Source organism: Bactrocera tryoni, chromosome 5 (genome assembly GCF_016617805.1).
Source record: "Bactrocera tryoni isolate S06 chromosome 5, CSIRO_BtryS06_freeze2, whole genome shotgun sequence".
NCBI classification, from domain to species: Eukaryota; Metazoa; Arthropoda; class Insecta; order Diptera; family Tephritidae; genus Bactrocera; species Bactrocera tryoni.
Window position 1 is genome coordinate 24361712 of NC_052503.1, and position 26511 is coordinate 24388222.

Here is a 26511-nt window from a genome sequence, read left to right on the forward strand (position 1 = left end):
AGTTGCGCACGCTAAATTGAATAAAAACTTTTATAAAATGTAGCTTGATAATTTTATGCCAACTTTTGTGGCGGCTTTCGAAAAATATGAATGTTGTATTTTCTTGTAAATCTCCTCCCTTGCTTTCTTTCATTCCAATTGTTAGAAAAATATTAAAATTTAATAAAAATACTTGTTAAATTTAATTTGCTCGCTTTATAAAATTTATCAAAATTCAAAAATCCTTTTTTCCACACTTTATTTTGATTTCAAAATTCCGCCCAATTCTTCCTCTCTTTTTCAGCGCCTCTTCCTTATTTGTTTTTAATCAGTTTACGAAGAGTCTCTCTATTTTCCAGATCTAACCCCACCTACACAAAATTAATGCAATTTATTTAAGCTCTCGCGTAAAATTTTCTTGTAGTTTACTGTTACCGCCTTCACGGCGTGAAATAAGCAATTTGTTGGCGGCAAAAATGTAAAAGGAGCAAAGCGTTTAGATTGAATTATCATTTTTTTTTCAAGACGCTATCATTTAACTACTTGTGGGGGGTGGAAGGGACGGCAATCTAAACATTAATTGACTGGAAAATTGAAAACCTGTCGGCGTTGATTAATTTAAATATCGTTTAGATGAAAGTAGCGTTGGGTTTTAAAATTCAAAATAAAGTTTTATACGAAATATTTCCCTTTATAAAAATATGAACCTTTTTTAAAATATTTTGTTTCTGAAATAAGAGAGATGCAGGAGCTAGGAAAACCTTTCCTTTGTGAATCCTTTTTGCTAATTTTAAATTAAATCGCGGAAATATGTAGTGAAAATTATGAATATTGAGAAAATGGTTTCTTCCCAAAAAAATATTTTTTTTTGAAAAAAATTACACGTAAGTGGGCTTAAAAATTGAAATTATTGTCAAAATTTGAGTCCTAAGAGCATTGCTCGACCAATCTGTCTAAGACAGTCGTGTGAGAATTGCAAACGAATAAAGTTTTCGCACTGACTCTGAAAACTTTTGGCAGCCGCTTACATTGAGTTACCATATTCTTATTTTCGGCTGGAATTTAGCCTTTTTTTTAAGGGGAAAAATCAAAACTTCAATCCACTAAATCTAGCTTACTCCCAACTCGTAAGGAGTGATAGGACATTTAAGTCTCCCCTATGGCACAGACTGACGAACGCCTAATCTGCTCTATATGTCTCAGTTTTGTCATGATTGAGGCTACCGTTTTGCTTACCACTTTCCAGTTCTCGTTGGACTAGCACATGCGACACATAAAACTACCGCCGAGTGTTAAGTTTTTCCCTTGTACTTTAAAAAGCGAAGGCAATAAAAAAATACATGCTCATATTCTTCAAAGCACTCTGAACACGTCGGACAATTCGATAATGCGTGCTGGAATCTGTACAGGTGGCTTCTAAAGCATCTATGTTCACTTAGTTCGGTATCACTCTGTGTGTGCACCGTCCTTTCAGTGAGGTTTGCCATCGCTGCTGCCGTATTGTTAAGGTTTTGACTCTCTCTTCTCTTTTGGCTCCTGTAGACGGCTCTGATAACTTTTATATCCGTTCGTATTCGTCTCCCTGGCTGTTAATGGGGGATTATAGTTTTATTCGCTTTACCTGCAGTGTAGTGCAGTCGAAATAGGGTACCTCTTGGTGCCGTCATCACTATCGAATAATAGTCGCCTGTTTTCAAAATAGTTGATAATAATTTTCATAAGATATTGAGGAGCACGAATGACAAACCCCTAATATTAAAAAAAAAAAAAAAACCAATGAGTAGTGCCTTGATTTTTGGCGTAATTTTTTCGATTTCAGCTAATGTTTGCATGTCAAACTCATATACTCACGTCTCATCGGCAGTTATAATGCCCTCCGTGAGTATGAGATCGCAATTCGTACAATCAAGCATGTCCGTCCAAATCGACGGACGGGACGAGTCGAACAGAACGCGTTTCATACTCAAAATATCCACCAAAATCATTCCAACGGACTCACGAGATGTGTCGAGCTCTCTTCCATTTCTTTAACATTTGTCTGAAGATCCTCAAGCTCCAAATCCGTCACTTTTTTTTAATACTTTCATCAGTTGAAGAGGTCGAAGGTCGACCGTCTTCAAAATCGATTTAGTAAAGAGGATATAACCCCATTAAGATGCAATTCTTATCTACCTTATCGTTGAAACATATTTGATATCATCCTAAATGTAGGCAACGCTCTATTAACTGTAGTTTTGTTAATAAATTTCCTGTCTGAGTTTGGGTGGTACATATCGCTCATTTGCTGCAAGACCGGCATAAATCAAAAAACGTGATTTTTGAGTTAATGATGCAGAATTGTTCGTTATATCATATTTCATGTTGAGTGAGAAATTCATATGAATACCTCTTATATGCTCCGCTTGAGAAAAGAATATGATTCCTGTTTTCCGTGTAAGTCCAACAGTCAGTTGAAAACTTTTAACGCGTTTTCTGGCAAATCGATTTTTTTGACTTATGCCGGTCTTGCAGCAAATGAGCGATATGTACATATGTATATTAGATGTATTTTATTTAAACTTACGGTGTCTATTAACATTATAATTGATAATAATAATTTATAAACAATTAAAGAATATTTCGTAATTTCAGATATACGAGAAATTTTTATATAAAATTATCTTGTTTTTTCAAAGTTGAATTTATTTAAGATTATTTAAAAAAAAATAAAAATATTTTGTAATTACAGATATAGGAAGTTTTTTTATATAAAATCTTTTTTTTTCAAAGTTGAATTTATTTAAGATTATTATTATATTACGTTTCAAAAATTTGAGTATTCAAAAAAAGTACGCAATGATCTAGATCATTAGCCACAGCTGCCAACATTTGATGCTAAAAAGCCGTCAACACAAGTGAAACATTTTTTAAGAACCCTCCTTCCGCTCAACGTTGCAAGTGCAAAACAAAAAAGTAATATTAAAAAAAAAAATATTTTGGATATTTTCATATTTTTTAAATAATTATACGTAATTTTAAGAAAAAAAACCTTTTAGAATTGAGCTTTGCAATTTATTAATGGAATGCATCGACCTCGTTGCAATCAATATTTAAAGTTTGGGCGTTACTAATCTGTTATTCTGGGCTGTTTCCTACATACATATATATTTTTTGTAAAAGTCACACGTGCTATACGTTTAACGTTTACGAAACACGCAATAATTCCTACTTATTGACAATGTTGTGTAGTTAAACAAAAAAATTACACTTTTCGTGAAGAAACAATACGAAAAAAACAGAGTTTCGCGGTGGAAGAAACAAATATTGTGCAAATAACAGTGTTTATAGTAAAATATTACGGTATTAATAAACATTTGTAAGCTGAAAATAACAACTAGTGCGCTTGAACGCTAAAGCTGCACAAAAATCTGCAGCAACATGTTGTGCAACAAATTGCGGCAACATTTCGCACCAAATCGGTACCCAATAAATGAACTTCGTGCTACTAACTGTAAATGTCAAAAAACAACATAATTCGCTTTTCGCCCAATATACACAGTTCATAACAACACAACAAATGTGCCACTGCAAGGATATATTGGACTTCGTGTAGGGATTAAAGTGCCTCTGCTGCTGCTCTGCCAACTTGCGCAATCCGTTAGCCACACCAAGGAGCTTCACACAACATTCTGTTTAGTCTATGAATATTTTATGCGCGGCATTTCTATTTGTATGTATTTGTTAAATGTCCATTTGTAAATACATGTTAACATGCCAATAGTTTTGTGTGTGTATGTGTTGCTCTTGTTGTACTCTTGTAGTCAATTCGCCAGCAACAAATCACAACAGAGCCAATATTTGATGAAATATTAAATGTAAGTGTTGGGTGGACAATAAATTAGTCGCCAAGCACACTCATGAACGCCAATAACAGTCAATCAATTTGTAATACAACAATAACTACAACCAATTTGTTAGTATATGCATACTAGGGTGTTCGTTGTTGCTCAAGTTGATATTTTTGTATTATTGGCACCCTGAAGTTTGGAGTTTTTGCACTCAAAAAGTAGCGTACAACGTAATGAAGCACTTTATTTTCAATTTAAAGCGTGCCTTAGTGATTTTACATTTCCTCATGTATTTAATATGGTTTTCTTTTGTAGATTTTGCATTAAACAAGTAGCTCCAGAAATTTGAAAATATGATATTCTGATACAAAATTTTTCGCGCTACAAAAAAGGTCTTAATATTTTTTTCCATAAAACCACTCCTTTCAAAGTTATACGCAGTTAAAGTTATGTATCAAATGTACTGAGCAATACAATTGCCTTTAAATTATGTGTTGCTCATACGACATGGTGGACTAATGAATGAATGCACAGTCCGTTGATGCATAACTTTAACTGCGCATAACTTTTAAAGCAATGTTTTAATGAAAAAAATTATTAAGACCTTTTTTGTAGAGTGGAAAATTTTGTTTTAAAATAGTGTGTTATCAAATTTCTAGGATAAATTTGCTTTGTGGATAAATTATTATAATTAATAAACTTAATGCAAAAGGTAAAAGTCTCATGAAAATGATTTAAGCGCGGTTTAAATTTAAAATTAAGAACTTGTTTACGTTATATGCTTCTTTTTAGCGCAAAAACTGAAACTTCAGTTGGTTTTTGCAAAAAAAATTCGATTTGGTAAACAACGGACACCCTAATGCATACATACATACATGCCTACATATGTATAATATAAAATGTTATAAATGTTCAATGAAGGAACTGCGAACGCCCAGTGTAACACATATGTAATGCTTAATGCTTTGAAATTGTATAATATTAACAATAACAACAACAATATTACAAAAGCAGTCAGTAAAATATCAATATACATATACATAAGCGATATGTAAAGAAACAGAGAGAGCGAGAGCGAGCGTTAGGAATGTCAATTTCCTGTCAAATTATCATCTTGAAATGTATAAATTTTTTTTTTGTTATTGTAATGCCGTTGCTCAAACCCTTCGATTGAGTGGCAGCAACCACCTCCATCGTTGCATATTTGTAACGCTGGGCGGAAGCGGGTTAATACCGAAATGTATTATTGTATCATGTTTTTCGATTATAAACTTAATGCTTAAGTAGATTTGCTATATTTTATGTAGAATGCAATTCAAGTGAGTATACTAATAAGTGTGTGATTGAGAAATGCATTGAAATATTGAATGATGAAGATTATTTTCCAAAGTTTTCAATTATGTATGGTGATTACGAAGGGTGATCATTTCGAATCGAAACGGAATTGTCCGCATAGAATTTAGACGTTAAAGAGTCTAACGGTGTGATATCACACGATTTTGGAGGCCAATCGAGCGGCCCAAAATGTGAACTTATCTGCTCACCAAAGTGTTCTCTCCATAAATCCATCGATTGATGCGATGTGTGGGAAGTGGCGCCGACTTGCTGAAACTAAATGTGGCCGAGATCACGAGCTTCAATTTCATGCGTCAAATAGGCGGTTATCATGGCCGCCATTGACGGTTACGTTCTCAGCGGCATTCGTTGGGAAGAAATAAGGACTGTTGATTCCACTGGCCCAAAAACCACATCAAACCGTTATTTTTTCTGAATAAAATGACGGTTCTTGAATCTCTTCAGGTTGCTCTTCATCTCAAATGCGGCAATTTCGCTTGTTAATGGCCGAACAAAATTTGGCTCATAAACGTCGAATTTTCTTTGAACTTTTGAACAAGAACCCATAGAGCGTAGCGATGCCAATTGAAAGATCGAGACATAAAATGAGTCGGGACGTAAAATGCGCCAAGTTGTTCCATACTTCAAACCGAATTGCTGCGAATGTCGCCGAATATACTCTGCACTTCGTATTAGTAAAAAAAAAAATCCATTAGTTTTGCATTAAATTGAAGGTTTTATTAGTGAAAAAGATCCTAATTTTCACCGTTTTGCTCCATAACTTGTTGTAGTTTTGAATTCAATTTCAATATGCTACCCTTATATAAACCCTCGTATTTATTTGTACTGGAACTGGAACAGTCGGTTTTCACACTTCCTCTGAGGCGAAGTTTCCAGCAGCAAAATTTTTCGTCATAGACAAGTAAGTGTAGTAATTACTTGTGGGGTCAAGTCCCGGATTGTAAGTTAGATGCATAAGAAACTAACAACCAAGCTCTGGTGGCTTTGGCGTGTTACTATCGATATGTGTGGCTTGTCCCAGTGCTGATGGAATACAATTCCTCTCCTATTGGCCAAAGTTCGCCGCGCCTCACTGACCGTTTCCTTCAGACAGTCCAATTTTTGGCAATACTTTTCCGAATTAAGAGTTTGGCCGTAAGGTTTCAGATCGTAGTAAATGATTTCCTGCCCATAACACCAAACACATAGTAAAACCTTTTTGAACGTTAATCTTGACTGATTACCGTCAGCGTCGGCTGATGTTTTTGCTTGATATTAGTAGTAAATATCTGCTTCAGAAATTGGTCGATTTTGTTGTGATTCAGCAGCGATTCTCAGGTGGAAATTCCATCCGTCTGTAATTGCATCGGGAACTCGCCTTCATCCATCATAAATCTGCTATATATCTAATTGCTGTTTGCACTATTAAAGATTGATCGTTGAAGGTGTGATATCCAAGGTATGTCAGCCTTAATGCTAATGTGAGGCATTCAAGAGGCTGTTGTTTACTTTTCATCGAGAGCGTTTTTTACGGCGGGTCCCAAACCGAGCGCACAACCTTGGGGAGGGATGGTTCGCCTTCTCACTTTAGCTCGCCTTCAACGAATTTTCTTTGGCTACCCAGAGGATACTTTGTCTAAGACTGGAAGCCGTAAGCTGTTTGAGCCATTTATAAAAAAATCTTTTCTGGCCACTCCCAAGTACATGGCGCTCCGAGTACTTTCCTCTCTTGCGTGAACTCCTACACATGGCTCCATCCTCAGATGTGTACGCCAATTAAGAAGAGGAAGGCATTGAAGAGAGAAATGCCGAGATTACACCACATAGTTTTTTTTCCACAACCGTTCTGTTTAAACCGAAAGACGAATCCTGTTGAGGGCGAAAGTGTTAGCAGGTGACCAGCGCTCGCAAAGGTCATGTGACGTCTTTTTCTTGTCAGCTCATCAGCTTTACAAATTCTCTGAGATTCGGCATCTACACTAGTCTTATCATGAAGTAACACATTGCCGTTTATAGTGTAGGTAGTTAGTCCTTAACTAACCTCAAGGGCATGTTCAGTATTAATCAAGGCTAGTATTGCCATTTCCATTTGGACTTGGAACTATAGAATTATTCTGTGCTTTCAAGGACGTATGTATCGGAAATAACAAATTTCATCTTTGATTATGTTAAAATATAATCTTGATAATTTTTTTTCTACATTATAATTCATACATATATAATACTTATTAGACCCCTCCTTGAATTGCGTTTTTCTAGTAAGCTAGCCAGACTATTTTTTATCAATATAAAAACGAAATAGTAATGAATTTCGAAAGTAGTTCACCTCACAAATTATCACCACTACCTCAACCAAAACACCACCACCACCACACCACATAACCAGTACCAGTACATACCAAGCATTTGTTGCAACTTTTACATTTTATCAACCAAATTCATTGCTACATCGTCTCACATCTCTATCCTCCGCAGTGGACTGCCCAACAAGCAACAGCTATCACCGAATCATCCCTGTCCGCCACATGATGGCAACAGTCCTACCTCGCCCGGAGGCGGCGGCGGCGGTGGCGGCGGCTCACCATATAACGGATCGCAAGCTGGCGGCAGCGGTGGCATTTCGCCAAATTCCAATGCGGGCATTTCACCTAACAAATACCGACGCAGCATATCATTCCCGACTAAGGGCGGCACCTCGCCCACACCCGGCTACTCGTTGGACATGAATGCCGCACAGTCACACATACCCACATTGTCGGTGGGCAATAGCGGTAGTCAGAGCGCTGGCGCTACCGGTGGTGGTGATGCGCCCTACCTAGGCGCCGGCTTCACACCCGACCGCCTGGTCGGCAATGGACTCGACATGCGTCCAATCGATCACTGTTTAAATGATATAATGCGCAATATGGGCGCTGTGGGTGCCGGCGGTGATAATAATGTGGCTGCCGCCGCTGTGCTGGCCGAACGCATGCGCAATCAGAAGTTAAGCGAACATCACCTGAGTGAGGCCGACGCTGTGGCCATTGCAAGCGGCAACGGTGCTGGCGCCTACTTGGATGGCAATATGAAATTGAATTCACCATCACGGGCGTCACCACACTCGCAAGGCTCCGAACATACGGCACGCTATTCACGTAAAGTTTTCGTTGGCGGTTTGCCGCCCGATATCGATGAGGATGAGATCACCACATCGTTTCGACGTTTCGGACCGCTGGTCGTCGATTGGCCACATAAGGCCGAGTCAAAATCGTATTTCCCGCCCAAGGGTTACGCATTTCTGCTCTTCCAGGATGAGAATAGTGTACAGCAGCTGATCGATTCGTGCATTACCGACGATGACAAGCTCTACCTGTGCGTTTCCTCGCCAACCATCAAAGACAAACCGGTACAGATACGACCTTGGCGCCTAGCCGATGCCGACTATGTGCTCGACGCCACCATGTCATTGGATCCGCGTAAAACCGTCTTTGTCGGCGGTGTACCGCGTCCCTTGAAGGCGTTCGAATTGGCCATGATCATGGATCGTCTGTATGGTGGTGTTTGCTATGCGGGCATCGACACAGATCCGGAGTTGAAATATCCGAAAGGTGCTGGGCGTGTTGCATTCGCCAATCAACAGAGTTATATTGCCGCCATATCGGCGCGTTTCGTGCAATTGCAACATGGCGATATCGATAAGCGTGTCGAGGTGAAACCGTACGTGCTGGACGATCAGATGTGTGACGAGTGCGAGGGTCAACGTTGCGGCGGCAAATTTGCACCGTTCTTCTGCGCCAATGTCACGTGTCTGCAATACTATTGCGAGAATTGCTGGGGTGTCATACATGCGCGCCCCGGCCGTGAATATCATAAACCTCTAGTCAAAGAAGGCGCCGATCGGCCGAGGGCGGTGCCATTCCGCTGGTGTTAACGGCGGCGCTAATAAGGCCAGCGAACAGCCGAGCGAAAGCTATCGACGGCTGATGGCGGATGCGCGTCGCTTCAAGACGCGCGGCAAATGGAATGGCAAGGAGGAGTGGCGCGGCGGTCGGAGTAAAACGTTCGACGTATATCAGCAGTTTGGTGAAGTGTGGAGTATATGATGCAAAGCGTTTGAAAATTAAAGAAATTGCAGCAGCACGAAGACACACAAGGCTTGTTGTGAAGCTTTGATCGCAGAAAGAGAGCGAGAGAGAGAGCAAAGGAGTAAGCGAAAGCAAGCAGGATTTCAATGCACTGGAATGTAATATTTTCTATAAACCCAGCAACAAATTGCATGCATTAAAATTTCTTACTTAAAAAATACACACACGCATACATAAATTGAAATGAAAACACACACACACAACTACAAAAACGCAAAACAAATACTTGTATGCGTAGCAGTTACCAAAAATCAAGCGAAAAACTCTTAGAAAAATGCGAAAACGGTTTGAAAACTAACTGGTTTAAGAAATTTTATCATTACTAAAGCGTAAATGTAGGCAATATGAGCAGGAAATTTTAGAAACATTTTTATTACACAAAAACCTACTTACATATGCATACAACTAAAACAGTTATACGACTTATGACAGGCTGTTACGCAGAAAAATTTGTATCTAAAAAAGTTATTAGGCCTAAAAACGGCGGGTAAAAGCTCGAAAAAGCTCGTATAAAACCGTAGCATATGCTGTAGCGCTAAGAAAAATAATACTTATACCATTTTATAGCGTTTTCTTACTTACCATAATAACAACAACTACTACTGATTGCTCCCAAAAAATTATTATGAACCTAAGACACTAGATTATACCAAGTAAAACTAAAAATGTATGCGAAAAAATACCGAAAAACGCTCACACGCATACATATTAACCTACAGTTTCGTGTTGCAAGAATAGCTAATACTATAAAAAAGGCATTTTTCCAAAACGTTTAAAAATCGTAGACACAGCAAGCAAGTATTCGATATAGACAAGTTTCTACAGCTACAGTTCGTACATTTTATTATGCTATAAATGAAATACATATGTGGGTAGTTGGTGTATGCCACGCCCACACATAAACGAAGTAAGGAAATACACATACAGATACACACATACACGCATGTAGTATACAATAGTACACAAACAGATTGACAGCACGACTGACAGGCGCATAGCAGCGAACGCGTTCAGTTTCAATTGTGTTTTATGTCAGTTTATGGCAATGCTTTCAGCATACAAATAACGGTATAGCATATTTATAACCTACAAATGCTTTATTGCATACTTTTAGGCGCATGTAACATTGTATGAATTGTGTAATGCGGTTTTAATAAAATTTGCATAATTTTTTTCAGTAGTTTTTAATAATTTTTAATAATTTTTGTTAAAATTTTCAAAAATTTTGAATAATTTTTTGAGTAGTTTTTAATAACTTTTGGTAAATTTTTAATAATTTTTGTTAAATAAACCGTTTTTATTAATTTTTGTAAAACATGCATATTAATTACTATATGTGGAGCTTCTTCTTTCGCATTGTCGAAAATTTGTTAGTAAACAAATAATGGTTTCAAAAACCAGCGCAGTATTTTTTGTTGTATTTTTAAACATACTTATAATCATACTAATTATATAACTAATATTAGTTGAACTTTTTTTTATTATAATTTTGTTATTATTATTTTTGCTATGCTAACCACAAAACAAATACCTTGCATATCGTTATGTTCAAATGCTATGTAAATTAATGTAATTTAATTTAGTTTTAATTTTTAACATAAACATTTGTCATGTTTTTTTTTATTTAATTGTGCAAACATCAAACGCGTGTATGCAAATTAACAAAAAAAAAATTATTTAAAAAAAATATAAATAATTGCACTTTGTACTAAAAATGTATTGGCTTTGAAAGGAAAGCCAAGCGCTAATTATTCTTTATTTGTAATTAGTAAATATTTGTAGTGATAATGAATCCTCGCAGTTAGAGAAACCTCGTAGTGTGTAGAGAAGCCAATTGAATGCCAAAAACACAAAACAAAAAAAAAATCAAAAAAAGAGCAATGTTCATAATATAGAGAGAGGCACTCCAGCGCAAAATGCTTTATGAAGTAAATGTGAGTTTGTGAAAGGCATAAAAATAGAAAAAAATTTAGTTTTTTTGAGACGAAAAATACATTAATAAAAATATTGTTTGACAAAAAAAAAATATTGAACCAAAATATGAGCCAGCGGTCATTTGTTCATAAAAAAAATGATTTTTTGTGTTTAAGGCAAAAAGTAAAAATTGAAAAAGAAAAATTTTTGAATCAAAATGTGGTCGACAAAAGAACAATAATTTTTTAATGAGACAAAAACAAAAATGATATTAAAAAAAATTATTTTACAAAATAAATAAAAATATTGTATCAAAATTCATGCCAGCAATCATTTGTTTATAAAAAAAAATATTTTTTGTATTTCAGTAAAACAAAAAAACAGAAAAGAAACAGTTTTTTAATGGAAATATAGTCGACAAAAAATGATTATATTAAAAAATTATTTTTGAAAATTTAAAAAAAATATTGAGACAAAACATGTCAAAATGTTTAACCAAAATATGTGACAGCACTCATTTATGCATTTAAAATTAATTTTTTTTTTACTAAAAACGCGTAGTTAGAAACTCGTTCTGCATGCTTTTGAAACTAAAATTAATTTGCATAGAGACCGAAAAAATCATTTCGTACCAAAAATCAGTTATACTAATACTTTAAATGCCTTTATGGGCTATAAACTGTCGTTCAAATATTAAAAATAATCAATTGCCGCAAGTTTAGCTCATAATTTGCTTCATTTAGCATTGCCAGCTGTTGAGCGATCATCTGCGCATGATCAAGTTAATTTCATATACCTCAGCAATACATTTTTCCTAGCCAGAAAAATGCATCATACCACCAAAATAGTGCAATTAATTGGTAGACAAATATCCTTTGTCACTTTTTACCTGTTAAACATTTTATAATAAAAATATATAGTTTAGTAAAATATGTGTGGTGGAATTTTATGATAATTTTTAATACCTTTTTTAATTAAGAGTTTCTTAAGTATTTTTTTCAATTACTTTAAATATTTTTTTTTATTTTAATTTATTTTTATAATTTTTTTATGCGTTTTTAATTTTTTTTAATTAGTTTTTTAATTTTTTAATATTTTTTTTTAAATTTTTATTAAATTAATTTTTTTTATTTTTTAAATTAATTTTATTTTTATTTTTTTTATAAATTTTATAATATTTTGTTTTCCATTATTTTACAGTTTTTTTAAATATTTTATTAATTTTAAATTTTGTTATGGGTTTTTAAATATTTTTAATTAAATTTTTATTTCAAGATTTTTATATAAGTTTTTTATGTTTTTATTAATTTTATAACAGTTCAAAATTTGTTTTTTTTTATTATATTTTTTTTTAAGTTTTTTTGGAATATTTTTTTTATAAATATGAAATTAACAGTTTTCAATTTTCTTATTAATTTCTATAATATGTTTATTTTTTTTTTAATTTTTTATATTTTTATTATTTTTTAAATTTTTTATTAAATTTATGGCGGCAATAAATAATATAAATATAATTTTTCAATTTTTTTAAATAAATGGGAGGTTAAAATTTTTAAATTAATTTTTATAAATACATATGTTTAGTTTTAACTTTTTATTAATTTAATATTCCATTCTTTTTTATATTATTTATTTTGCAGTTTTTTTATCTAAGTTTTTTAACCACTTTTCAGTTTTTTTCTAAATTTATTTTAAACTTTTTTCATATAGCTTTAGTTTTTAGTGATTTTTTTTAATATTTATGTATTTTTTTATAATCCAATAATTATTTTTAATCCTTCCTAATTTTTTTACTTTTCTAATCCTTTTTAATTTAAATTTTTTTAAGGTTATTTTTAATTTTTAAATAAGTTTTAATATTAATTATATTTTTTTGTAATTTCTTTTTTAGTTTTTAAATTTGTTTTTAAATTTTTTATTTTTTTTGTAAATCCCATATTTTTTCTCTACCACTAACTGTTATACCAGCCTTTTATCCTTAATAACACCATCTGTGCTTTAATTTTTTGAATCTTCCCACTTTTTGCCCTAATTTTTAGACTAATTTTGTACCTATTTCTTATTTTCATACATTTTATAAATAATTGTGTTTCTTAGTTTTATATGCATTTTATACTTGTTTGTATAGCTTTGTCATACTGAATTTGTTACTTTTGTATTTGGAGAATTACTTTAAATAAATTTTATATCTTTTAAATAAATATCATAGCTTCTACTTACTCCAATAGTATGCTCCACATACACACACACTTACATACAGAAATTTTAATATTTTTTATTAATAGCTTAAGAGATTTCTTGTTTTGGTTAACCGGTATTTACTACTTTTACATCACTGCAACACCTATTTTATTTTTTTCAAAAATTGTTGTTTACTTTTGTAGAGTTTGGGCTATATGTTGTCATTTAGTTTAGAAGAAACGCCCAATTCAACTTGGAAAACGATATTGTTGAGTATATTTTCCAAAAAAAATAAATAAAATACGCAAGTATACGAAATTATTCAGAAATGGAAGGCCAATCGTTAGTTTGCAGGAAATATTTAATCATTTTCGACATCGTTGCCACTTTTATAATTAAAATTAGTGAAATTTTCGAAAAATTGTCACATAACCTCAAAAAAATAATTTCAATCAAATATGAAATTGAAATAGATTAATTTTTCCGCGTTAGATACCAGCCAATCTATTTCAAATATTTTTTTCATAAAATACATGCTCTTCTATTCAATGAATGATATGTGTTTAATGCGCTGTCCTCGTTTTCTTAGTGCGAACTGTATAAGAAGTTCGAAAATTTGCATAAACACACATACATAGAAAAAATATTCATCAGACAAGACACTTACACTCATATATAACTATAACATATAGAATGCTGCAATACAGACACACACACATACTTGCATATACTACAAAATACACACGCAAATAAATAATAAAAGCAAAACAAAAACAAAAAATAAAAACAATTGTATAATTAAATATAATCTTCAATATTTTCTGGAGCAAAACCATTTTTATATAGAATTTTTGTAACATTTTTATTAAATATTAAATAAAAGAAATACTTTAATGCAACTATTAAAGTAAATAATGCGTATGCAATAAAATCTTATTAAGCTTAAGCAAGTCTAATACGAGTAGAGTAAAAGGAAAAATCATTAACAGAAAAAAACTATTCTCAAATTATTGAATAAAGAAGTGCAATATTATATCATTATTAAGCGTAAAAATATATAAATAAATATATATTAGATTATGTAAATGGTGATGAGCATAAGCAACAACAAAATATGCATATAATTGTATATAAAAGTACTTGGTGGCGCTGGTCGGTGGCTTGCGCAGAAAACCAGCTGATAATGGCGAAAAAATAAAGCGAAATGGGCGGAAATATAGTGTATTAAAGATAGCTGAGCGCTTGAAAATTAAGAAAACTATTAAATATATTCATATGTATATATGCAAATATAATTTAATTTATCTGTATATACATATGTATATACATACATATATAGTATATATGCTTTTTTTATTTATTTAAAAGCAATTTGTTGATGGAAACGCAGAATTTTATTAAAAAGCAAAATAGCTGACTAAACTTTAATTTTTTCTAAATTTTTTTAGAATATTTTTTTTTAATTTTAAAAATTTTAAAAGTTTTTTGATTTTAAAAATTAAAATATTTTTTAATGAAAAAAATTTAAAAGTTTTTAATTTGAAAAATTTTTGAAATTCCATAAAAAAAAAGTAATAATAAATAAAAAATTAAAATTTTGTAAACATACATACATTCACATGTACATATATAAATTTGGAAAATTTAAAAACTTCAAAATATGTAAACTAAATTATTTTTGATTTTGAAAATCAAATTTAACAAATTCAAAAAATTGAAAAAAAATTATTTGAAATATATTTTTATTAAAAAAAAAATTAAAATTAAAAAATTTTAAATTTGAAAATTTCAATACTTTTACAGTTTTCAAAATTTCAAAAATTCAATTCTTTTAAAAACTCAAATTTTGTAAATATTTGCATATAAAAAATTAAAATTTTGTAAATTTACATATGTATGTATGTACATACATGTATAAATTTGGAAAATTTAAAAACTTCAAAATATTTAAACTAAATTATTTTTGATTTTAAAAATCAAATTTAACAAATTCAAAAAAAAAAGAATTGTTTGAAATATTTTTGTATTTAAAAAAAAAATTAAAATTAAAAAGTTTCAAATTTAAAAAATTCAAAAATTTACAGTTTTCAAAATTTCAAAAATTAAAAAAAATTAAATTCTTTTAAAAACTCAAATTTTGTTAACATTTACATATAAAATTTTAAAACTTCAAAATTTGTAAACTAAATTATTTTTTCATATGCATGTTTAATTTAATTTTTAAGCACAAAGCTATTGGTAAAAATAGAGATCTATGGGCCGCATTCAAGTTAACTGTCATGCTAAAATATCAAATTAAAATAAGCGACTATGCTGACTAAAGACACACGCATACCTGCATACACTATTTCGAAGTCGTTAATTTTTGGTTCATTTAAAGCAGTGGTGTACGCCTGCGTGAAACTACATAAATATGTGTATGTAAAGAGAATACGAGTATTAATCTTTTAAAAATTCAAATGAAAATTGAAAATTAAAAAAATAAAAATTTAAATATTTTATTAGATGAATTCTAAAAAATAAACTGCAAATATGAGAAATCTCGGAAGACAAACGCGTTACTAAAGATCAAAAGCGTTGCACTTCAGCGCCTAAACAAGCGACAACAGCGTATATTTCAAGCTAAAATGCGGAGGCATGAATGGTAAAAACTTAAATAAATGTATGTGTGACAGAAAAGAAGAAATTAAATAAAAACAAAAAAATATGCGAAATTGTATCATCACATTAGTTAAATCTTTTTAGACAAATTTTTGCTATTGCTTTACTGAGTAAATAAAATAAATTAAATAAATAAAAACACAATATATAGTATGAAGAAAAATATATAATGTACCAAAAACAACAGACTAAAGAGAACAACTAAGCAAATTAGTAGAAAAATAAAAATATAAAAATGCAGCAATTCGTAAATAATTTATTAAAATATTAAACATTAATATAATTATAGTGGAAAATCGTAAAGAAAATCAATTAATGACTTGTATCATGTATGTATAACTAAATCGATAGACATTTTCTAGAATTTTTATTGTTATTGTATATTGGATATGTTTTTTTAACGTTCAAATATCGAAAGTACGTAGCTACTTGCATACATACATACATAAATATATATAAAAAAGTAAAAAAATCTACTCGAGTTTTATAATGTGCATACACATACAAAGCAAACATACATACAAGTATGTAGGTACATATAAGTCCTGTATGGGACGTGGCAGCAAGCGTTTTTTATATTATTTTAAGCCAATGATAAAATATATGCATAAAAGTCATTAGGTTTTTCTTAAAATACTTATATAATAGACGAAGGAAATAAATTTAGTGAAAGTGTTTGTTAGTAGTTGCGACAATGCTGTTTTTAGGCGTGGTGAGCATAAATATACACATATATATGTATATATGCCTGTGTGTGCTGAGCTGAGACTCAAAAAATAAACAAGTCTATTTCACACATACACACACCCGTAAATATGTATATATATATGCATATACATGACGCGCCTTTAGAATGTCATATTCGTTTCTTATTTTCTTAAAAAAGGCTAATATTTAGAGAGAAAAAATACATACATACATACAAACATATAAACAATTATTAAATATTATACGAAATCGTAGAAAATTCAAGTTTTTATAGATTTTTATACTTTTTTATACTTTACTGTTTATTAATGAACATGAAAAAAATATAAGAAGCAAATGAAAAGCGTACGGAAAAGCGCATAAACGCTGCAGCAAATGAAAATTTAACTAAATTACAAATGTTTATAACTTATATAATTAAGCTTATAGTGAAAAAACAGGTTTTAAACTGTACATTTGTCATACGTATTTTTTTTTAGATTTCTTGCTTTGAAGCATGCTGTAAGAATGCTTATAAATAGTATTCTCCATACTATGGCAACCCTTATGCAAGTTTAATTTTATGCGCTAAAAAGCAATGAAACTGGCAAAGCAAGGCTGTTGCAATGAAAATTTTGGTTTAGTGGCATACAAAAAATTAAGTTTTGAATTGTATTGTTTTAATATTTTTTTTTAATTTTTTAGATTTTTTTTAATGATTTTCTTTTTTATATTTGTTTCAAAGATTTTATTTTTCCTAATAATTGCATTTTTTAATGTTTTTTTTTATATTTTTTTATAATCAATTTTTTTTAACTGGTACAAGAATGCTGTTGTATTGAACATTTCAGTTTAGTGGTAAAAAAACTACTTTTTTGTAATAATTAAAATGATTTTTAATAATTGCTTTTTAATTTAATTTATTTTTTTAATTATTAATTTTTTATTTTGTTATTTCTTAATTATTAATTTTTAAATATTATTGATTTTTATTTATTATTATTTTTTTTAATTTATTTTTTTAATAGATGTTTTTATTTTGTTGTTTATAATTTTGGTTTTTATTTTTTTATTACTTATCTTTTATATATTTTTTTACAACCGATACACAATAACTAACAATACAAAATACTTTTTTGTAATAATTAAAATGATTTTGAATAATTTTGTTTTAATTGATAATTTTTTTAATTATTATTATTTTTTAATTATTATTTTCTTCTTAATTCACTTATTTATTTTTTTTTATAATTTTTTTTTTATTTTAATTGCTTATTTTTGATATATTTTTTTTACAACTGATACAACAACGTCATTATACTGTATGTGCATAAAAATTAAGTTTTGAGTTACATATATTCCTTTTTTAATTAATAAAAATTTTAAAAATAATTTTAATTATTTTAATTTTTTATTTTATTAATTATAATTTTATTTTTTAATAATTAGTATATATATGTATACATGTGTATGTATATATTTTTTCAGATTAAATCATTTTAATTTGTAATTTTCAATAAATTTTGCGCAATATTCTTGCATTTTACATTTTAATTTTAATTTAATTTTTTTTAATTTGAATTTTTAGTAATACTAGTTTAAATTTTGATTAAATATAATTTTATTTTTAAATAATTAAAATATTTTTAATTAAAATATAGATTTTTTTTTTTTTATTAGTTTTAATGTTTTGAATATTTTTTTATAAAATTTAATTTTATAAATTTTATATTATTATTAATTTAATTTTTTTTATAATTAATTTTTTTATCAGTTTTAATTTTTAATTATTATTGTATGTAATTTTATAAACTTTTAAGTATAATAAGTTTTATTTTTTATTAATTAAATATTTTTTATACAGTTATTTTTTTTTTATTTATTTTAAGTTTTTAATAAATTTTTTCTTTTATAAAATTAAATTTTTATCAAATTTTTTTAAAATAAATTTTATTTTTTTTTTATAAAACTAACCACTAAACTGTAATTTATTTACATAATTTTGTGCAATATTCTGGAATTTGAAACAATACGCCAGCAAGTTTTATGCTATTTTCATAATAAAATCATTTGTATGCGATGAAAAAAACAATTATTGGCAATTATTAAAACAAAAAGTCAAAGCCAATTGGCTGACACAAAAAAAAATTAAATATATATAACAATAAATAAAGCTAGGTTAGTCCTTTTTTATAGAAATTTTTTATATTCGAAATTTTTTACCTTCACACTTTGTTATTGTATGTATAAATTAATACATATCTATTGTATTACATATACATATGTATGTAGAGAGAGAGCTCTTAGTTTGTAGTTGTAGTTTGCTATTAGCTATAATGTTTTCAATATTTTTCCTATTTACACGCATAATCACGTTATTCAGTAATTTAATTAATGAAAAATATAGTTAATTTTTGTTGTGTTTGTTGAGCATATATATACATACATAAATATAAATATATTTTTTGCTTGTTTATAATTTTTTAAGACATTTTAATTTTATTAAATTGTCAAGAAAAATATACTGCTATTTTATGGTTAATTAAATTGTAGTTATAATTTGTATTTGAGAATTTTTTATATTGAAATTTAAACGTTTTGTATTATATTTTTGGACAAGAAATTAAAACAAAAGAAAATGGTAAAGACTACAAAATTAAATGCGTTTTATTTCAAGGGTTTTTGAAAAAAGTGAGATATTTCTGCATATAAGCAGTTTTACAACTTTTTTTAGTTATTTTAATAAAAATTAATTTTATAAAATTTAGCGTTTATAACTATTTTTCCTCACACATTTGTTCCTCTTCCACTTATGTGCTTATTACCTTCTAATTTCTTTGAAATTTCATTGCTTCGACATTCAGCTACACACTTATATACATATATTATAAAACTAAATTGTGCTACTGTAATTTCCAAAAAATATATTGAAAATACTAAAATTGCCTTAATAAACAAGAACTCTACGTACACATACATACATGAATGCTTATACATATGTATATAAAGTAATATAAATCAAACTAAATAAAAATTGGATAAACTTATCAAATATGCATTCGAGTTTAAAGGAAAAAAATAAGAGTAGTTGTTTTATACTTTCTATACTTACATAAAAATAAGATAAAAATCGTAATGAAAAATTGAATTGACAACAGAAACAGATTTAGTAAGCGAAATAGAATTTGAGGCAGTAATATAATTGGCAACAGAAACAGAATTGAGAACAGAAACCTAACTCGAGAACAGTAAACAAATGGAATGCTGAAATATAACTCGAGCACTGAAACAAAATTGGAAATAGAAACAGTATTCGAGCACATAATCTAATGCTGCAACAGAAACAGAAATAGCATTGAATTGAAGAATTTTATTCTGTAACAGAACAACATCCTTAAGGAAAACAGTACTATACAAAATCATTTGAAATGTCAAGAACGTAAAGAGAATCTAACTGTAATTTATTAACACAGTGAAAAAGTGTAAATCTGTTTGCGAAAACAAAAACAACACTGAATTTGACTCTCGATCTTCTTCCTGTTTAAAAAGAGCAAAGGCAAAATATTACGATAGTAAGCTATCAACAATACAATTTATCATCTACAATTTTTAAACAATACCTATTTATTACTACTTTTTCTACAACATGTAAACGAAAGCAAAAGTTAAAATAAAAAATACTATATAAAAAAAATTCCGCGTTCTAAAATTCTGAAATTATATTCAACTGAGGTGAATAAACGAAGACTCCTGCTATAAGAGCGTAAGATATAAACTTAAAAACGAGAAAAAAAGAAATATTAAAAAAATAAAATTGAAAGCGAAAGCGAATCAAGAACTACAAAACAAGAAAGTATTAGTAAAATGTAATAAATAAACACACACTCAGAAAAATGTTAAAACGACATATGGTAACCCTTAATTATTAAAGGAAAAGTAGTACAATTTCTCCTTCATAGCTGTAGCGCAAAAAACCAAACAAAAACAACATAATAATAATAAAAATAATAATGAAAATATAAAAGTAAAGTAATCTTAGAAAAATGTCGGTATGTGGCATGAATTATACGCAGCATATGGTAACCCCCACTTGTAAAATAATCTAATAGTTTACAGCGTAAAACCAACTTAACCGAAATCTAAACCAATCTTAAATAGCTAAACACAGGCAATACCAAGCAATTATAATTATCACTAAATCCATAACTAAATAGTGCGTTTATATACCTAAATACATATATACATACTTATATATAATGTACTGTTTGAGGAGATAACTTCGTATTTGCCTTACATTTTTTATTCTATTCAAATATGATTAATATAAATGCCAGCGTTGCCAGTTTTGAATGATTTCATTTCCAACACAGCAAAAGACACACTGGCAAATATTTGTAGCTAAAAATTGCAAATAAACAGTGTTTTTATTTTATTTATTTACTAATTACAATCACTTTTAAATATACGTAGAAACTATGCTGTTGTCTTCCATACATTTCGTAAGCGAGTGATTTCAAATTCACATAATTTCATCCTTTTAAATATAGTTAAATTTTTTGTGATTTGGAATTTCTTAATTTTAAAAAATATTTTCTGAATAAATTTGAATATTAAACACTTAGAGGCATTCACCACAAGCATTTGGAGAGTAACTAGAAAAGTAAAGCTATGAACAATTGAAACGAAATGATTAGCGCGAAAGCAGCTAACAACATGCCGAAATCATTAAAGTGAAAGCTTTCAAAAGCTCCGCTCACAATCAATATACATCCAGCCGACATATCGAAAATATCGGTTAAAGAAGCTAAGAGTAATCAATTGAAAATATTGAATATCAGTTTCCATTAAGCTGATTTCAACTTTAGAAATGTCTACATAGTTTATGACCATGCCTCTTGAGGTGCTAACTTGAAGTAGTCCAAAATTTTCAGCAACTAAAAATCAATTTTTCTTAATATTTTGTTATATAAAGGCAAAGAACTTAGCTAAGATCGAGTTTGCATTGTGAGATCATACATACGATCAAAGTATAAAATATGTTGCTCTGTGAATACATATAAGCTTATACAAAATTATTCATGCTTCGCATACTATAATAAGTTAACCGATTTGAGTATAAATATACGTAGTATGTGAGTAGAGCCATATCTCAAGGTGTAGTTCGTTGTGCTCTTCTATGGATCTTAAGTTTTACGATTTAAGTCTGAGAGTAGAGGCATTTCTCAAGGTGGAGCTCGTTCTCCCCTCATATGGATCTAGGTCGTGAATGATATGTGGGAAAACTTGAGCATCGCCGCTGCCGAGTGATTGCCTATGCAGACTATGTAGCATACATGATTAAGGCAATCTTTTGAGTACCGTGTGGGGGTTAGGTATCGCAGCGTCATAACTAATTCGTTTGATGGAAGTGTTCTCGCCATTAATCCAAATAAAACTGATATTGTTTTATTTACTATGAGATACAGGTTCCACCACTGCTACGAATGGAAAGTCTTCAACCTGCAGATACCGTGAAGTATTAGAAAGATTTCATGGAAGCATAATATTGAGGTGAGCTTGACTTTATATCAAAGTTTTGGTATCATGAAGTCGCCAAACCAAACTCTGGCAGCTTTTATTCTGTCTTCCGCGTGAACCTCTTTACGGATGAGTTAAAGCTTGAGCGAAAAGTTGGTGGAGTGATATATTATTAGAAACTCTCCATCAACCTCAGTTTCAGACTATTGCAGTATTTTTCACGCCGAGGTTGTAGTATATTAGCTGCTCCGGAGTGCAGCTTCCTGCAGACAAGTGACTATCCACTCTAATAGCAGAACAGCGATGCTAGCCTTAAGCCACTAACCGTGCATTCAAGGTTAAGTGATGCCTAAGCTCGTTTTCCATAGCTCCGAGTCACATTGTTTTCGGCTGACAATTGTAAAGCTGATGAGCTGGCAAGAAATGGTACCTTGGCTCCGCTATAAGTAAAATGGGAACGGATCGGTGCTTGTGTGTTTTCCTACTGAATAGCTGGGCTTCGCGTTAACTTGGCCAGCGCTGGACAACTGTCGGTTGATGTGCTGTTGCGAGGTTCTTTTTGCCCAGATTGATCCTAAAAGATCTAATGTGAGCTCTTCACCTTCAGTAAGGCTAGCCTCTCTCTAGTTGTGGGGGTTTTAGCATGCTATAGACCTATAGGTATTTATGCTGTAAGTTTGAGAATTTTACCGAACACCAGCTGCAGAAGGAGAAGTCGGGGTTGTAATATCTCACCACATCCTTCTCGATTGTCCCGCGTTTTCAAGATCAAGGCTTAAACACATGTAAGCGCACACTTTTAAATATACTACGAAGCTGGTAAGAATACAAATTAAACGCCTGATCAAGCCAAAAGTCATTTTCAGATGAATAAGAGTGTAAAAAAGTGGCAGAGTATTTTTGGAAAAGGTTTCTCGTATAATTTTCCCTTTTCCTTTTGCTTACTCTCTTATAAAATAATTGCTGCTTACTGGGGTGAATGCCATTGAGCCACTTCTCACATTATAAAGATATTTATGTGGGATTAATTTGTAATTTCTCCATGAAAATTAGGTAACACTTTCAATGAATTAAAACTGTTTTACACAAAATTTTTTTTCTTAGGAAAAAACTCATTTTCAATAAATTTACAATTTTTCACATATGTTTTTGTTTTAAAATAAATTTTTATGCTATCGAAATCTTAAAAAATGGTTCTTTTTTTCGAAATCTTAAAAAAATTTGTTTAGCATTCTTTCAAAAAAAAAAATATTTAAATATATTGTTTAGCACATTTTTTATAATGTCTTAGAATATGAAACACAAGGTGCATAAAACGAAATTGAAGACGTTACCTTAGAAAACCGAAACCCCTAAAAAATCTCCTTCTTATATATGTATGCTTGCATGTATTCATACTTTCATATCCACAAAAAGGGTTAAAAAACAAAAGAAAAAAATTAATTAAATTAAATTACATAAATATACATAATTAAGAAGTCTTATGGAAAATATGAAAATAAATGAATTAATATAAAATATGCATTGTAATAAAAAGTTGCATAAAATATTTTTTGAAGATTTTCATAGCACAATTTTTGTGAGTTACGAATACAGACTTTATTATTACAAAAGATGTGTGCATACATACATACATATGTATGGAAAAGTGTATGTATATTTTTTATTTGATGATTTGTAGCTAGTGAATCAGTAATAAAAACAATAGTAATAAAAAAAGTTTAAGGAAAAAAATGATAAATAACTAAATACATACACACACACACACTTACCTATTAGAAATTAGAATTGGAAAAAAATTAAGAAAAAATATGTAGACAAAGGGAAGATTATTGCATTCACAACTTTTTTATAATGAATTAGTAAAAAAAAAAAACAAAAACAAAAAAACTTACCTTAATTGGATGATGAATTTGGTACCTTTACATATTGACTTACTAGAAAATATATAAGTAAAAACAAAACCAACTGTTTAAAAACTAAAAATATACAGTAAAGTAAACAAACATATTAAATTGAGACACAATGTCAATGATAACCTAGAACAAACAAAAAAACAAACGAAAAAACAACTAGAAACCCTAAAAAGTATTACTTTGGCGCGTCGACCGATTGGTTCGTAGTATAACAGTAGTGTTGGAAACAAAGGCAACAATGGAAATGAATTTTTAATTCTGGATAGCATTGTACCTTAATTGCATTAACAGTTATATATATACATACATGCATATATATAAACTTAAATTTAATTGGATTAATTATGGAAATTTAGAAAAATTAATTATACTTAGCAGAAAATCATATAAACACACATACACAAGCGCATAAAATTGCAAATGTGTAAAAGTAAAAACTAAGCATATAGTTGAAAATTAATAAAGAACAACAAATAGAACAACAGTCACGTGCAAACAGTGCGCATGCGTCGAGTGGCTCCCACAACTCGTCCTTCCAAGCAAAAATTTAGAAAAAATTGTACGCAAACTAAGCCGTGAATACAACAACAACAAAAACAGTAATAAAAATACCGTTATAACGGAAATTGAAAACAACAACAACAGTAAAACATGTAAAAAACCATAACAAAAAATACCGTTATAACCGAATTTGAAAAGAACAGTAATAAAAAAATTCCGTTATAACTGTAATTGAAAACAACAACAACATTAATACAAACAAAAAAGAGCAATAAAAAATTCCGTTATAACAGAAAATTTGCAGCTATAAAAGCAAAAAAAAATATTTATAACAGAAATTGAAAACAACAACAACAGTAATACAAGCAAAAAATTGTAACAAAAAAGTACCGTTAGAACAGAAATTTTGCAGCTGGAAAAAGAAAAAAAAATATTTGTATGAAAAAACAACAACAAATATTCAATATAAAACTCAAGCGAATGCAGCAAATAAATTTAAAAGCAAATTAATAACGAAAAAGCGTGAAGAAGGCGCAGATTTGCAACCAAATACCCTTAACGAGCAGTAATTCCTTTAGCAAAATATTTACGAATACATACATACATACTGAAATAATGAAATAATATACATGCTTTAATATATAAAGTAAAGGACAGAAAACAAAACAAAAATCAACTAACTACAACCAAAGCAAGTAATAAGCAAACAGTAGTGTAAAAAATAAATAAAATATTAAAAATTAAATAAAATATGAAAAAATAAAAATTTAAAATAAATTAAATATATTAATGCAATATTACAAGCGTTAAGCTGATGGCATGATATCTATTATGGAAATATTTCTTTTACATATTTTATATAATTACTTATATACACACAATATTATAGAATATTATATATATTTCATATACGAGAAGCAGAAAATAACCTAAAATATACTGTGTATTATTTAATAGTTGAGATTTACAATTATTTGCAATAGAAATGAACAAAAACATAAAAACAAACTAAAAAAAAAAACAATAACATAGTGAGAACAACAAATATTGTAGTTTTTTCATTCTTTCAAATAAAAAGCACACATTGGAAATAAAAATGAAAATTTAATAAAAAAATTATAAAAAGAGATTGCATTTTTTTCGGCTACTATATAATGCATTAGACTTGATTTGACTTACTACGATTGGTTGCATACTTCTATTAGCAAATGAATTGGAGAAAGCGATTGGCACAGTTTTGCAGCCTTCTGAACATATGTGTCTGAGGAGTGATAGACATCTTTGCCCAGGATTTTTTAAATTTTTTTTAAAAATCGTCACTTTTGTCTTTGCCTAGGGTTTTCAAAACTTTTTTCAAAAATTTTCACCTTTATCGGATTTAGCGCACATTTAGCGGCGCTCTCTTTAACTTTAAAACTTTTCAGCGATAAAAGTTTATTCGCAGTAGACCCTGTGGGGTTTGATTTTACCAGTCACCCGCTGTCAGATATAACTAACATATAATAAATCTATAACCATTTTATAACCAATATATACCCATTTTATAACCAAAACTCAAATTTTGTTTCATTGTGAGGGGTTTCTATTACATTGTTTTACCTTCACTTGTAAAGTTATGAAAAGTGATATTACGTTCTTTTGCTTTTTAGGTGACGATATGCAGATTGGTCTTTGATTTCACAAGCTGATTTTCTTTATAGGCCTTTCGCACAGCCAAATTAATTTAGTACATTAAGGTTATAGTTCAGAAGACAGTCTTTTGCCTTTCGCACAGTTGGCTACTCGATTAACGATCATTAGAAAGAATACAAAATTAAGAACAGAAGCTGCTATACTTGCTTGTGTGCTTAACTTTGTATCTTTTCCAAT

The 26511-nt window shown here is 29.7% G+C and overlaps 1 protein-coding gene across 5 annotated transcripts in view; it reads left to right on the forward strand.

Moving 5' to 3' along the window:
* Positions 1-26511, forward strand: part of LOC120778461 (translational regulator orb2-like) — an 82872-nt gene that overhangs the window by 42170 nt on the left and 14191 nt on the right. Inside the window, exon 5 of one of the 5 annotated variants that reach the window (XM_040110266.1) lies at positions 7617-10440. The exons of the other annotated variants lie outside the window; for them this stretch is intronic. Coding sequence (XP_039966200.1) covers positions 7617-9051 — 1435 coding nt within the window. The 3' untranslated portion in view covers positions 9052-10440. Of the gene's footprint in view, positions 1-7616; positions 10441-26511 lie in introns of those variants that run through there. 5 annotated transcript variants of the gene reach the window in all.